The following is a 14,330-nucleotide window of genomic DNA, read 5'->3' as shown; positions in this document are numbered from 1 at the left end:
ATCAAGATGGCGGCGGCGGCGGCGGCGCTCTCCGCGCCGGAAAAGGCCATGGGAACCGGCGCGGTCGTGCGCGTGCGCACTGCCGGGTCCGTGCCCACTTCCGGCAGTTCCCACCCTGCCTAACTCTCGCGAGAGCCGTGTCTGCGTTTCTGGACGTGCGGCTGCTCTCACTTTCCGTCATGGCGCTGAAGGTGGCGGCGGTCGTCGGTGGCGCTGCAAAGGCGGTGCTCAGACCTGCCCTCCTTTGCCGTCCTTGGGAGGTGAGAAGGGGCAGTGGGCAGCGGGACAGCCGCAGCGCTCGCTGGGCCGGTCCGGAGACAGCAGGCTTGCGGAGCGTCTTGGAGCCCGATTGGCTGTGGGCCCCGCGAGGGGCGGAGAGTGGGCTACGCGCCGGAGTTGATTGGCTCCCTCCGCTGTCAGTGAAGGGCTTAGCTAAAGTTGACTCTGGTCCGACTTCCCCAGGGGTCTGCATCTTGAGCGGGTGGGGGGAGCTCCGGACCGGCGTGGTGAGTGGGCAGCAGCGGGCCCAGTGTCACCTCCCTAGTGACATTGTGAGAGCCCTTCTGAGGCGGTCACGTGTACCGGCCCTCCTCGTTCTTGCCGCCTTAGGATTCTGGTTCCCAGCCCCCATTCGTCCTCGGGTTTTTCTATGGCGGACCGCTTTGTCACTTACCCCAGTGGAGCTGGAGAACCAGTTCGCCAGTACCCGCGATACCACACCCCAGCCCCAGAGGTTTTTATAGCCCAGATGCCTTTTCCTTGCAGCCTTCTGGGATGGGACAGTGCTTGATTTCCTGAGACTGGTGAGGTGGGAGGCCGTGGGGACCATGCTTTCTCAGTTCTCCGTTCAGGATCTTGGTTATTCAGGTCTCATTCCTCTTTCTTTACACACTTAAGCGAGAATAATTTAGTCCCTGGGTGGATGGGAAGCCATCCGAAGCATTAGAGAGCAGGGACTTGCTCTAGGAGTCAAGAGGTATGACCTCCAGGTCTGGCTTCCCAGACTGATCCACAGTATGTCCACCCTCCTGTTCTGGGCTCCAGTTTCCCCTCTGTCTCAAAGGATCTAGCCAACCGTGACCTTCCAGAAACCTGTGACTTTGCTGACACTACTTGTAGACGCATCTGATATGCTTCTGCCTGACTCCTTAGGAAGTCTACACTGTGACAGCTTACGCTTTATGAAATTCTCATTTCTCCGAGCATGTTGATCAGGGGCTTGCTAGAGGCCCGGCGGCTCTGGTGGAGTCTCGGTGAAGACATTTGTCTCCTCCCTAACCTCTTCCGTGTGTGCTTGTGTCCATGTCGGCGTGGGGATGGGCGCAGAGGACATTTGGTAGCTGGGCAGTGCTTTGCCCTGAGACTGGGTGTCCTGGGTATGGGAAGCTTTGGAGATGAACCCCAGATCTTTGGTCCCTATGGAAAAACATGCAGCCATCATTGGCACTTGACCTAACAGAACACGCTGACGAAAGAAGCCTCACTAAGGTTTGGAGCGTGTGAATCCTTTGGCAGGAACACATACCACTGTGGACTCCCTTCTTTCTGTGGTACTACCAAAGGATGACTGACAGTCTACCCTCCTGCTTAAGGAATAAGCAGTAGGCCTGTGCGTGTAACCCACCCTGCTTTAAACTGGGCTTGGATGCGTGGCTTCACAGGGCAGCCTAGGTGTGAGGCAGAACCTTTGTAACCCCGTGAAGGAAGAACGTGCCTGTGTCTGTCCAGAGCAAGGTAGGGAAGTAAGTAAGTCTCTGGGTCTTTGAGTAAAGCCTGAAGAAACATCTCGCACAGGGACTGGGTGGTGGAGAGGTTTAGCTCAGGTGATGATGTGTTCCGAGGGAGGGGTTAGGGGGTAGGTGCCCCCATACAGAGCTAGTGCAGACGGTCACCACCACGGCCGAGGTACTTGCTTAGGGCCAGTGGACTCCGAGGAGGAACTACTCCTCGGAGCTGTAGGGGTCTACCCAGGATCAAATACTGGTGTAAGGAACTGGTGGGACCAGGGGTGGTATGTGGGTGGGTGTGCCTTGCTGGGGACCAAATGGTTTGCTTCCTCCTCCCAGCAGCCACATAAAGTGCGTATCTCGATTCTGTGGGTTTTTTACGTGAGGACAAGAAGCTTAGCAAGCTTAAGCTGTTTGCTACCAAAAATAGTGGATGGTGGATTTGGACCGAGGCCTCCCTGGCCCCCAAACCCACCATCCCTTCCTCTATTTTCTGTTGTGCTCACTAATGCGGGAAATGTTTCTTATGTCCAAGCTCTGGACCAGAGATCCTGCCAGGTTTCGCAATGACAGTAGGGAGCTGGACAGACAAGGCTGCCACTCTCAAGAGTTTAGGGTGGGAGAGGAAGCAAGGCAGGTACTAGGGGCAGCCTAAGGAGCTTGTGGTTGGTGGGGGAGGGAGTAGGTAGGGCTTTGGGAGCCCAGGGGGACCCACAGTTCAGCCTTTAAGGCATCACAGAAGGCTTCCTGGAAGAAGGCCAGTGGAAGTCTCCGTCCACAAGTTGTACCAAGGACTGACAAATAAGATGAATCCAGATACTGACAAGTGCTGGACAGAAAAATAGGAAAGCCACGAGTGGGTGGGCCTGTCGCCGTGGATCCAGGGGCCACATGGATGAGCTGAAACCTGGAGCCTTTTGTCCTAGTGGTCAGCCCTCCCCACCCCCCACCCCCTGGCTTGGGCAGGTGACCGGCACACCAGTCCTGCCTTAGCTTGTGCGGGCTGGTGCCTCATGAGTACCAGCCACGGAGACCCCTAGCGGGTGGTCAGTCTCTGTCTAGACTTCTAGGAGGAAGGTGTGGCTCTTCGCCAAATAGCTGCGGTGACGGTGCTCTTGGCCGGAGCACTCTGTACCGTCCCGGTAGGCAAGTGGCAGGGCATCTCCAAGGGACAAAAAGGACCTTGGCTCTGTCACTTCCTCTTTGGGTTGAAGGACACCTGGGTGTGTTCCCAGGTGGGGCATAGCAGGGAGGAAAGTGTGAGGACCTGCAGCCCCACTGCAGTGGCGCCTCAGACGACACAGGCTTTTACGTCCGGGATAGCGTGGGGGCTCTGGATGGATCACTTCTCAACGCCGGTCTCCTTTGGCTCGAACAGCTTTTACTCTGAAGCTGTCAGACGTGGCTTTGGTGTGGCCAAATGTGGTTGTTTCTGAGTCGGGGTTGGGGGATACTCATCTCCCATGCAGGGCACAAGGCACTTTTGCAATAACTCATGAAAGCCTTCCAAGAGATCGGTGCCTGTTTATCTTTTTTAAATGGTTGGATTTTCTGTGCCTCGTTTGCTTCGGGCTTGTGCTTCCAGAGGGCCGTTCCCCGCCATGCCAGCAGTGACTGCCTCTGGGTGGGCAGGGACCTGGGGGCTATCGTTTTCTTCTGATCTCCATGTTAGGACTGTATGCTGCTTTTGCAGTAAGGAAAAAAGATTTAGAAAACGATAAAATGATTGTTGTGATGGCCCTGTGGTTTGTTATGATGGACTTCTCTGTTGTGCCACGTTCACTGTGTTAAAAACTTTTACATAATCGCAAGTTAGTTATAAAAGTTATACCTCAGAGCAGGAATAATTGCTGAAAAAGAATCAGACAACAGGGGCACCTGGGTGGCTCAGTGGGTTAAAGCCTCTGCCTTCGGCTCAGGTCATAGTCTCAGGGTCCTGGGATCGGGCCCCGCATTGGGCTTTCTGCTCAGCAGGGAGCCTGCTTCCTCCTCTCTCTCTGCCTGCCTCTCTGCCTGCTTGTGATCTCTGTCTGTCAAATAAATAAATGAAATCTTTACAAAAAAAAAGAATCAAACAACAAAGAAGGGGGAGGGAGACGAATGCTTCTCCAGCTGCTGACTGGCCGCCGCCCCGCATGGTGCTCTGACTGGCTGGTCCTTGGGGAGTGGAGGTGCGCACTGTGTGCTCCTCCCCACGTGGTGGTGTATGGTGGCCGTGAGGGGATGACACGTGGGACCGGTCTGGGTACGGTGGGAATGGTCCCTCTCCCCTGCCAGGACTTCAGCTGGCCTTTGCCGGATGGGCTGGACAGTAGCCGTCGGCATCTGGGTTCTCTTTGCCAGGTTCTCGGTGCCCATGAGGCCCCCCGGAGGAGCATCTCAGTAAGTACCTGCCCGAGCGTCGTGTCCACGTGTCTGCGGGTGCTTGCACGAGTGTCAGCTCTGTCGGCGCGTGTGGCCTGTAGGTGCGTGTGTGTGTGAGCATGTATGTGTGCAGAGGCGCGTATGTTTGTGTATATGTGGGTGCGTGTGCGCTGTGCCTTTGTTGCCTGGCCCCCCGCGTCCTGCCCTCTGCGGCTCGGTCTCCAGGGATGGCCCTCCCCTGCCCCTTACCCGAGCTGTACTGCACGCTGTCCCCAGGGACAAGGCCTTGTTCCCTGGGCACGGCCTTGTTCTCCAACCTTGGCTGACAGGTGTCTTCTTCCTTCCTGTTCCCCTCTAGCAACAAACCATTGTGAGTATTCTTCTCACCTGCCTATTAGGTTTGGGGGCTTTTAGTTGCTTTGGGGTGACCCAAGTCCAGGCACGGGTGGGGATGGCTGCTGGGCTCCTGCCCCCAGGAGCAGCCCTGTCTGGGGTGGGGTGGGGGGGTGCTGCGGTAAGGTACCCCGAGCTGGCCTCTCGGGGCCTACCGAGCCCATTTGCACTCTCCCCTCCTTCCAGCCTCCGTCGGCGAAGTATGGTGGACGGCACACGGTCACCATGATCCCGGGGGATGGCATAGGGCCAGAGCTCATGTTGCACGTCAAGTCTGTGTTCAGGTACACAGCCCCTTGGCCCGCTTCCTGTACCCCTAGGGGAGGTTGGACCCCAGGCCCACCCTGGGGGGGGGGCGGTTTGAGAACTGTGCCAAGAGGGGCAGGAAGCCCAGAAGCCCGCTGGTTGGGGCTTTGCCTGAGCACCCAGTGCACCAGCGGCAGGAGGGTCGTAAGCCCAGGCGTTGCATCCCGGTGCCTGGGATCCTGCCAGACTGGCCTGGGCGAGGGGAAGGTGCTGCCGGTCCTGCTAACTGTCGTAGAGTTCAAGTACCGCCCCGTTAGTTGGCGCAGGTGGTCCCAGTCTCCTGTCAGTCAGACCCAGGTCAGGGTGGGCAGCAGCAGTGGGGGGGCCTCTGCACCCAGTGGTCCGTCTGGGCTTCCTAGAGGCCCCTAGAGGCACCCCTTCCATGGGGGATGCCTGGGGCCAGCCACTCTGACCCAGTTCTGCCACAGGCATGCGTGTGTGCCGGTGGACTTTGAAGAGGTGCACGTGAGCTCCAATGCTGATGAGGAGGATGTCCGCAACGCCATCATGGCCATCCGGCGGAACCGTGTAGCCCTGAAGGGTGCGTCCGGGGGCCCAGAATGGGACACCGTACTTGATTCCTTTCCCTTCCAACCAGCACTTGTCCCTGGGGCCGCCCAACTCTGACTTCAGGCCTTTTCTGGGTAGGGAGGACCCTTGTGCTTAGAGAGTGAACAGAAGCTTCTGGGGTCTCGTGTGTGCTGCGATTCTGAGATCTTGGTGGCAGTAGGCTGTGTGGGAGCCTGTTCAGTAAAGGGCTTCCTCCCACCGCCTTCTCTCCTGGGGCAGCCCTCTCTGCTGGGGTCACCTTTGACCCTCAGAACCTTTTTCACGAACCAGACGTCACAGAGATGTCACAGTTTTAGCCGTCTGCCTGCTGCCTTGGCTCCAGCCAGCATAGCTGTGGGTGTCACGGAAGGAATTCTAGCCCTCCCTGAGTTTGCCTTGGTTTTGTATTACCCACTGTCTCTGAGCAGAGCTGACCCCAGCTAGAGCCCGAGGCAGTGGCAGGCAAGAGGAGGAGCAGACGTGGCAGCTGCAAGGTGCCCGAGGCACTGGGCTAAGGCGGTGTGGGCAGGGTGTGACTCGGAGGGGCGATGGCCCCGGTGGGCCCGGAGATAGGCCTGCTCTACTTGGCACCCTTGGCCGGACCACCTTTTCCCGGTGACTGCTGGCCCCCGCTGTTCCTGTTCTTTTTGCCCTGGGTCCAGGCGGCCCACACCTGCCCCCGAGCCAGGGTTCATGTGGCACCTCGACGCGAGGCCTAACAGTGACGCTGGCCAAGGTCACATTGCTGGCGCCAGCCTGGCTGGCCTGCCCGTTAGCAAACAGGAGTCGTCACTTTGCATCCAGCCAGACCCTGATCTTACCGTTTCCTGCCCAGGGGCTGGCAAGCTCTCCTGGCCGGCTGCCAGCCCTGGTTCATTCATTTGTTCGCTCAGTCAGTCAGTCCATCAGTCAGTATCTGTCAAGTGCCTGCTACGTGCCAGGTGCTGTTCCAGGTCCTCGGAAGCCATCAGGGAACCAAACGCACTTGCACCACCGTCCCCGTCCCTGCCCTCACGGGGCTTACAGTGGAAGCTACACTCAGCCACTCAGCCACCCTGTGAGGCCTTTCTGCTGTGGGAAGCCATCTTGTCCCCGGGTCGGAGCCGCCTTCTGCACGCTTTTTCCTTGCTCAAGAAGGGGAACATGGTGGCACGGCTGAGCCTGGGGTCCCCTCTCCAGCCTGTCTTCTTTCTGTCTTGCAGGCAACATTGAAACCAATCACAACCTGCCTCCGTCTCACAAATCCCGAAACAACATCCTTCGGTGAGCAGCCGGGGCACGGCGTCGGGGCTCTGTGTAGGTGGGGCGCGCTGGCAGCGGCATCGGCATTGGCCGGCTCCTCTTCTCTCTGTGTCCCCAGCACCAGCCTGGACCTCTATGCCAATGTCATCCACTGTAAGAGCCTGCCAGGAGTGGTGACCCGTCACAGGGACATAGATATCCTCATTGTCCGGGAAAACACAGAGGGCGAGTACAGCAGCCTAGAACATGAGGTGGGTGAGATCCAGACTGTCCCCTTATCCCCTTGGGTCATGGGGCCCTGACGAGCCTGGCCAGGGTCTACAGTAAAGAAGGCCAGACTCCAAGAAAAACCTGTGCCCGAGGGTCTCTTCTCCCTGTCCCTGTCCCAGAGTGTGGCTGGAGTGGTGGAGAGCCTGAAGATCATCACCAAGGCGAAGTCCCTGCGCATCGCTGAATACGCCTTCAAACTGGCCCAGGAAAGCGGGCGCAAGAAAGTGACAGCCGTGCACAAAGCCAACATCATGTATGCCCCTGGCCTGCTATGCTCCCACCCGTGCTGCAGGCGGTCGGGAAACAGCCGAACCGAACACCCTCCTTGGGCCTGCTCTCAGGGACTTGGGGCCCACCGAGGGGCCATGCTCAGGGCTGTGCCCCCTTGCCTGTTTCCCAGATCCGGGTTTACCACAATGCACACTTTGGGGGCAGGGTAGAGGGGGCTTGTGCCTGTCTCACAGACGGGGGCCGGTTAGAGGCTACGACCCGGCTTCCGTGGCCATCTGCATGCCCCATTCCTCCAGCTGACTATGAAAATGGCCAAACTGGTGTCTTATGCCCCCCCCCTAGGAAACTGGGCGATGGGCTCTTCCTCCAGTGCTGCAAGGAGGTGGCAGCCCGCTATCCGCAGATCACCTTTGAAAATATGATTGTGGACAACACCACCATGCAGGTAGCCAGCCTGCTGGGCTCCCCGGCGGCCTGCCTTGGGCACTGTGGGCTTCCGGTGCTCAGGCTCCTATCTGTGTCCTTGTCCCGTAGCTGGTGTCCCGACCCCAGCAGTTCGATGTCATGGTGATGCCCAATCTCTATGGAAACATTGTCAACAACGTCTGCGCAGGACTGGTTGGGGGCCCTGGCCTTGTGGCCGGGGCCAACTATGGCCACGTGTATGCTGTGTTTGAGACGGTGAGTGGCCCCGGCGGGCCAGGGCTCCCGGCCCCTCCGTGCTGTGTAGCGCGCATGTCATCGGGTCCCTGAAGGTGGAGGACTTCCGTGGTTTAGGTCATTCAGAGTTTTGCAGCCGTCACCGCTGTCTCACTCCCAAGTGTTGTCATCCTCCCAAAAGAAAACCCTATACTTGCTCGTTGTCCCTCCCTGGCCACCACTCACCTGCTTTCTGTCGCTGTGGATTTGCCTCTTATGGCCATCTTTTATAAATGGAGGTGGTTGGGTGTTTCGGATAGATCTTCTCGACTGATTGATTTTAGAGAGCGAGCGCTCCCCGCTCAGCACGGACTCTGCGTCCCCCTCCTCGTCCACCTCTAAGCACAATGGGGGGCTCCATGCCAGGACCCTGAGATCGTGAGCGGGACTGGAGGCAGAGGCTTCACTGACTGAGCCCCCCAGGCGCCCCTCCCCACGTGGGCTGTTATGATGGGCTGCTTTAGCTTGGCGGAGTCGGGTTTCGTTTTTGTCTCTGTTTCTTCTTTCTTTGGTTCTGTACCTCAGTGTGGTATTTTTAAGGCTCACCCACACTGTAGCACAGCTCAGAGCTTCGTTCCTTTTATGTCTGAATAGCATTTCATCGTATGGAGAGACCACATTTTGTTACCTATGGGTTAGTTTCTGTTTTTAGAGCTTTTCTTTAAAAAATTAGGCAAAATTTACATAACAAAGAAACCACTTAAAATGAGCGATTTAGGGGTATTAGGCGCACACACAGTGCTGTGGAACCATCGCTTCTGTCTAGTTCCAGAGCACTTCTGGTGCCCCAGAGGAGACCCCGGCCACATTAGCAAGCACTCCCAGCCCCAGCCACTGGCCCCCCCACTGCTCCGCTCTCCATCTCTCTGGATTATACCAATGGCCTCACATACCCTCCATTCAGATCTTCCCCCTGCCTTTGTCTTGCCACTTATAGGCCACGAGGAACACGGGCAAGAGCATCGCCAACAAGAACATCGCCAACCCCACGGCCACGCTGCTGGCGAGTTGCATGATGCTCGACCACCTCAAGTAAGCAGCTTCTGGATGCCCGGCCGCCGGCGCCCGGCCAGGCCCTCGGAAGCAGGGCCTGAGAGCTGCTCTCCCTCTCTAGGCTCCATTCCTATGCCACGTCCATCCGTAAGGCCGTGTTGGCGTCCATGGACAACGAAAACGTGAGGCTCCTCTTCTCCCCTCCCCTGCCTTCCGCCTGAGCCCTGGCCCCGTTGAGGGTTGGGCCACTGTGCCCCTAGAGGGCCTGGAGGCGGGGGGCCTGGCGCTTCCCGCTGCCCCCAAGAGGAGGGTGGGACCAGGGCGGGTCGGTCTTTCTGGGCAGGAGCTGGTACCGCTGCTGCCCTCCCGCCAGCAGTTTAGCCCCCGCAAGCTATGGGAGACCATGGGCGGCCCCGGACCGCCTGCAGCGTAGGGCTCAGGTGTCGGTGGGCCCCTGGCATGTGCGCCAGCTTGTGTGTGCCCCGCAGATGCACACCCCAGACATTGGGGGGCAGGGCACCACATCGGAGGCCATCCAGGACATCATCCGCCACATCCGCATCATCAATGGCCGCGCCGTGGACGCCTAGGCCGTCCCCCGGGACCGCCTCCGCGCGTCCCCTCTGCCGCCCCAGCCTTTTCGCCGGTTCGGTGGGCAGCCCCGGAATAAATCCGCTTCCTTCCCTGGTCTCCGCCTCGGCTGCTGTGCTCCTGTCACTCCAGGATGCCTACATTTCAGTTCACACTTTATTAAGAAAAGAAATGCGCACGCTTCCCACTAGGGGCCCTTGGTGAGGGTTAGGGGCAGAATGAGTTCCGAACCCTGGGCCTGGCTCCAGCATCTCTTTGCCCTGCGGTGGGGCCGGGAGGAAGCTGACGCCCAGTAGCGGGGAGGAGGGCAGCTGGGGGTGGCAGGAGGTGTCCCGCTTTCCCTGAAGGCACTGGGAGGGGCTTGAGGGTGAGCCCGGGTGGGGCCTAGGGGTTGAGCCAAGGGTGCTGGAGGCAGTCGGCGGCGCTGGCCCGCTTCTCAGGGATGTACTCCATCATGGGCAGCAGGAAGGCGCTGAACTGTGTGGCCTGTTCCAGGGGCCACTCGTACTTCTCCATGAGCACCTCGTATAGGCCCCAGTGCTTGAGGTTGTGGATGTGCCGCAGCTGTCCTGGGGGCGGGTCCACGGGCTGCAGGTTAGGCTCTGCCAGGGAGGCCTCTGGCCCTGGGATGCAGTCCTCCCTCCGCTCGGGGGCCTGTGCTCCCTGACCTGTCTCCTATAGCCCGGTGGACTAAGCCTGCTCGGCCCTACCTCTCCGGTTGAAAAACTCCCGGGAGTAGCGGCCCGAGAGGGCGAATGCTGGGGGGATGTCTCCCAGAAGCTCCACAATGTGGGCGATGTGGTCTGTGGACAGAGAGGCGGCTGAGAGGTGGCTGGGCAGCCGGGAGGCCCCGAGGATGAGCCCAGGGCTGGCCTCTGCCTACCCTCGTCACGACTGTAGTCCTCTCCAGAGTGAGGCTCGAATAGGTAGTCACCGGTGGCAAGCTCGAAGGCCTGGAAGGGGGGGGAAGGTGAGGCTGCGGGCCGGCAGGCCGGCCCGAGGCTGGGGCGGCCGGTGCGTACCATGCACGCTGTGCTCCAGATGTCGGCCGGGGGCCCATACTCTGCTCCGATCAGCACCTCCACCGCCCGGTACTGGCGAGTCTGGATGTCCTCAGTGAAGTGCTTGTGCTGGAGGCAAGGGCAGCCCTGGGGAGGAGCTGGGGCCATGGCTGGCCTGTCCCCCGCCGGCCCCCACCATCTCCTACCACCTCTGGGCCGTGTACCCAGGGAGCTCAGTGAGGTTTGCTCTGAGCCTCAGGGTCCCCAGAGGTCCCGAGAGGGACCGGCCTCTTCCCAGTGATCCCGCCCCTTGCCGTGGGTTCTGCTGACTGGATGGGACCGATGCCGGTCAGGGCTCAGTCCTGGGTCTGCGTCACGAGGCAGACCCTGGGGTCGGTCGAGTGGCACTGTAGGCCACAACGGGCTCCTTGGGGTCTGCCCCGCGCCCCTGCCCTCACAGCAGGGTGCCCGGCTTTGCTTTCTGGGCCAGCTCATACCACCCAGCAGGCGTTGCCCAGGTCTGCGATCTTGATCTTGATCTTGTCTGCGTTTTGGGGCTCTAGGGGATTCACCAGGAGGTTCGAGGCACCAAACGGTGCTGGAGAAGGAAGAGAAGTGGGGAGAGACTGAGCTGGCCGGGCACCACCACCCTGCCTGCCAGCTGCCTGCCCACCCCCAAAACCAAGCCGGCTGCAGGCCCTACTCAACTTACTGCTGGGGGACAGGAGGCCCCCGGTCTCCCGCTGGTTGGAGGAGCCTGAGAGGATGGAGCATGAGGCAGGAGAGAAAAGCGAGCCGGAGAAGCCTGAGGTCTGGGAGCCTGGGCTGAGGCCGCGCGCTCCCGCGGCGGGGGAGGAGGAAGCAGGGGACGGGCTGGCCCTGGCCCCTCCAGGGTGGCAGCCGGAGGAGGAGGTGGAGCCGCTGCCTCCCTCTAGCCTCGAGCCTGCATCTGCAGAGAGGGCAGAGGCACCGTCGGAGCTGATGGTCCTTGTGGCCTGCCAACCCCGGGTGGGGGTACTGCACTGGCCCGACGGGCGATTCCCGCTGCCCCCCCCAACCCACAAGCTCACCCTCCGACTGGGCTGCCGCTTCCAAGGCCTCCAGCCTCTGCAGGTCCCGCAGCCGCTCCTCCAGCAACCGCTTCTGCTGCCTCCGTTTGCGCCGCATCTTTTTCCTCTTGTTTTTTGACAGCTTACCGGTCTGCCAGTAGAGCCAGGGTCACCCCGGTCCTCCCTCCCAGCAGGTCCGTTGAGTAGCCCAAGCCTCTGCCTGTGGCCTGCCTGCCTCATGGGGGCCCAGGCTTCCGGGCCCCAGAGCTACTTTGTTTTTAAAGATTTGGTTTATTTATTTATTTGACAAAGACAGAGCAGGAACACGAGCAGGGAAGGGGAGAGGGAGAAGCAGGCTTCCCCCTGAGCAGGCAGCCCGATGTGGGGCTCCATCCCAGGATCCGGAGGTCATGATCCGAGCAGAAGGCGGGCGCCCAACGACTGAGCTCCCCAGGTCCCCTCCCCACAGACTACTTGGGATGACCATACGTGGTGCCACCCAACTCCAGCCCACCTCCTGTCTCCTTGCCCCCATTCTGCTCCCCAGAGCTCAAGTTTGGGGAGGAGCCAAGGGACCTCCCTCTGGCTGGGCGCTGGCCTCTCCTGGGGGCAGCCTGGGCCCTTTCTGGCTGAGACACCGTGTCTTTGTACCGAGGCAGTGACAAGCCCAGAAGTCCCCAGCAGCAGTTCAGGGACTGTGACCCACCCCGCGCATCACCTGCATCCCTGAGGGGCAGGGAGGTAGGGAGGCAGCAGGACCAGAGAGGCCGAGGAGGGAGCTCTGAGGAGATGGGGAGATGAGGCCCAGGGAAAGAGGGGCACCCCAACTTACCAAGACCTCCTGTGGGGCAGTGCTGACTGGAGGGGCAGGTTGGGTGTTGGAGAGAAAGGAACAGAGACTCAGGCCGGGGCGGAGGCCCACAGCGCCCCCCCATCCACCCATGCAGGCTGCTGCTACCTGTGGAGCGGGATGGGGGCGAGGCCCCCGCCTGCTGCCACTCTGTGGCCTCCGTGGCCAGGCGCCTGATGTAGGCGTCGCCCACGCACAGCAGGATGTTCTCGGGCTTGATGTCCGTGTGGATGATCTTGCACTTGGTGTGCAGGTAGTCCAGGCCGTGCAGCACCTGGGGAGAGCCCCTCCCGCACCTCAGCGGCCGGGCGGCTGGCGTCACGCCCTGCCTCTGCGGGGCCCCTGGCGCTTACCTGCCTCACGATGCTCTTCACACACGGCACGGGCAGGCCCTGGTAGTTGGACTTGATGATCCACTTGAGGAGCTGGTGGCCCAGGACCTCCAGCACCATGCACACATCTGGGGCCAGGAGTGAAGGGTGGCCGGCAGGTCCACAGCTGCGGCGCGGGCCCCACCCACCCGAGGCTCTAGTGTCAGTGCAGTGTCCCTGTCCCTCTCAGGTGTGCCCGTTGGGATGGTGCCTCCTGTGTTCGTCTCTGAGAGAGGACACCGCCGCCGCGGCGGCCTGATGGGTAATCAGTGTCAGTCTGGTCCTCCAGCCCCCGCTCCCCCCAGGCACATGAACACAGGCCCCCAAAGCAGTGGTGGGCTTTTGTAGACTAGTGTCCCTGGGAGGCGCAAGCCCCCCTCGTGTAGGTCGGGGGGACGGAGGCCCTAGCGGCAGGGATGGCAGGAGCCGGCGCTCTTGCTGCCGCACGACCTGTCCATCGTACAAGGATACGGACTCCGTTCACCCCTGAGATCCGGAAGTCATCGATGAGCTGGACAATGGTCTCTCTCTTGGGGTCACTGGGGTCACTGTCTCGGACCTGGAGCAAAGGGTCCCTGAATAGCTCTAAGCTGCCCATCAGCGGCTGCTCCCTTAGGCACCCCCCCGAGGCGCTCCCGCCCGCCTCTCCCCCTCCCTGGCCTGCTGTGGGTCCTCCCGGGTGGCGCCAGCTGGAGCCTGCCCCGCCGGAGCTCCGCCCTGCCCGGGAGCCGGGGGGCGGCGCCTCACACATTTCAGGAGCTTGATCTCATCCACCGCCGTCTCGGTGTAGTGCCCCGCGCTCTTCACCACTTTCAGGGCCACGAAGCGCTTGCGCCTGCGACACCAAGCCCTGTGTCGGCTGCCGCCCCGGCGGGATCCCCGGGGCATCACGGTGGCCCCAACCAAGCCCAGGGGCAGGCTCCCTGCGGGCCCTTGGGCCCTGGGGTGGGGGCGAAGGGCCACTTACTGGATGTCCCAGCAGAGCCAGACTGTGGAGAAGTGGCCCCAGCCCAGCTTGCGCACCACGTGGTACCGCCCATTGAACAGGTCCCCGATCTTCACGGGATAGTAGCCGCCTGGGGAAGGGAGTCCGGACGGCAGGGTGGGCGGTGGAGCCTGCCTGGTTGAGGGGGGTGGCCCGGAAGAGCCCAGCCCCGCCGGCTCCCTGGCCCACGTGGGCCGGCCTCAGCACCCTCCTCCTCCCGGGCTGCCCTGTGTCCGGCGGCCTGCCGCCCGAGGCCAGGCCTCACCCTTGCAGTAGTCCTTGGGGTCCTCCTGCTCCTCGTCATCGGAGCCCAGCAGCCCCTGCAACATCCGCGGCGCCGGCGCGGCGGGGGCGAGTTCGGAGCCCGAGGACTCAGGCCCGCAGGAGGCCTGCGAGCTGCGGGTGGGGTGAGCGGGCGGCAAACGGCCAAGGCGCCGAGCCCCCCTACCACCCTCCGCCCCGGGCGCCCGGGCCAAGCCCTACCTGCTGCTGCTGCTGCCGCTGTCCCCGCCGCCGCCGCCGCCACCCGCGCTGGCGCTCATCCCGGTCGCGCGGCCCGCAGCTCCCGCGCCCCAGGCGGCTGCTCCTGTGGGGCCCGGCTGCGGCCCGCGCATTTATAGCCTCGGCCGCTGATCTCACCCGCCTTTATAAATAGCCTCCCAGCTGCTCGGCTGTGGGCAAGGTATGTGGCGGGGAGGAGACGGTGCGG

The 14,330-nt window shown here is 61.4% G+C and overlaps 2 protein-coding genes across 3 annotated transcripts; one reads left to right on the top strand and one right to left on the bottom strand.

Moving 5' to 3' along the window:
- Nucleotides 1-95: 95 nt before the first annotated feature.
- IDH3G (isocitrate dehydrogenase (NAD(+)) 3 non-catalytic subunit gamma) lies at nucleotides 96-9,461 on the top strand. Of its 2 annotated transcripts, none has more exons than XM_032330482.1 (13): nucleotides 96-260; nucleotides 4,071-4,109; nucleotides 4,450-4,461; nucleotides 4,671-4,768; nucleotides 5,219-5,331; nucleotides 6,542-6,602; nucleotides 6,700-6,832; nucleotides 6,971-7,104; nucleotides 7,425-7,527; nucleotides 7,617-7,763; nucleotides 8,719-8,813; nucleotides 8,896-8,956; nucleotides 9,263-9,461. In XM_032330482.1, exons 1-13 carry the CDS (start codon nucleotides 180-182, stop codon nucleotides 9,362-9,364), a joined length of 1,179 nt encoding a protein of 392 aa, XP_032186373.1. In that variant the 5' UTR covers nucleotides 96-179; the 3' UTR covers nucleotides 9,365-9,461. The 2 variants fall into 2 exon arrangements, with proteins under 2 accessions (XP_032186373.1, XP_032186372.1); XM_032330481.1 differs by having other exon boundaries at nucleotides 100-260; nucleotides 4,005-4,109.
- A 46-nt stretch (nucleotides 9,462-9,507) lies between these two features.
- Nucleotides 9,508-14,178, bottom strand: SRPK3 (SRSF protein kinase 3). The gene is made up of 15 exons (XM_032330480.1): nucleotides 14,105-14,178; nucleotides 13,887-14,017; nucleotides 13,604-13,712; nucleotides 13,384-13,471; nucleotides 13,108-13,195; nucleotides 12,619-12,725; nucleotides 12,374-12,539; nucleotides 12,248-12,273; nucleotides 11,437-11,566; nucleotides 11,079-11,315; nucleotides 10,864-10,964; nucleotides 10,388-10,495; nucleotides 10,249-10,318; nucleotides 10,076-10,168; nucleotides 9,508-9,934 (listed from the first exon to the last, which is right to left on the bottom strand). Exons 1-15 carry the CDS (start codon nucleotides 14,161-14,163, stop codon nucleotides 9,750-9,752), a joined length of 1,698 nt encoding a protein of 565 aa, XP_032186371.1. The 5' UTR covers nucleotides 14,164-14,178; the 3' UTR covers nucleotides 9,508-9,749.
- Between the last annotated feature and the right edge of the window lie 152 nt (nucleotides 14,179-14,330).

Source organism: Mustela erminea, chromosome X (genome assembly GCF_009829155.1).
Source record: "Mustela erminea isolate mMusErm1 chromosome X, mMusErm1.Pri, whole genome shotgun sequence".
Taxonomy (NCBI): Eukaryota; Metazoa; Chordata; class Mammalia; order Carnivora; family Mustelidae; genus Mustela; species Mustela erminea.
The sequence above is the reverse complement of the archived record's forward strand: the minus strand, read 5'-3'. Positions and strand labels throughout refer to the sequence as shown.

Coding starts and splice junctions, on each gene's coding strand:
- IDH3G (XM_032330481.1), top strand. CDS start 180: ATGGCGCTGAAGGTGGCGGCGGTCGTCGGTGGCGCTGCAAAGGCGGTG. Junction 261..4,004: donor TCCTTTGCCGTCCTTGGGAG/GTGAGAAGGGGC, acceptor CTCCCCTGCCAG/GACTTCAGCTGGCCTTTGCC. Junction 4,769..5,218: donor CACGTCAAGTCTGTGTTCAG/GTACACAGCCCC, acceptor GTTCTGCCACAG/GCATGCGTGTGTGCCGGTGG.
- SRPK3 (XM_032330480.1), bottom strand. CDS start 14,163: ATGAGCGCCAGCGCGGGTGGCGGCGGCGGCGGCGGGGACAGCGGCAGC. Junction 10,496..10,863: donor TGGGCAACGCCTGCTGGGTG/GTATGAGCTGGC, acceptor CCTTGCCTCCAG/CACAAGCACTTCACTGAGGA. Junction 9,935..10,075: donor GGAGTTTTTCAACCGGAGAG/GTAGGGCCGAGC, acceptor ACCCGCCCCCAG/GACAGCTGCGGCACATCCAC.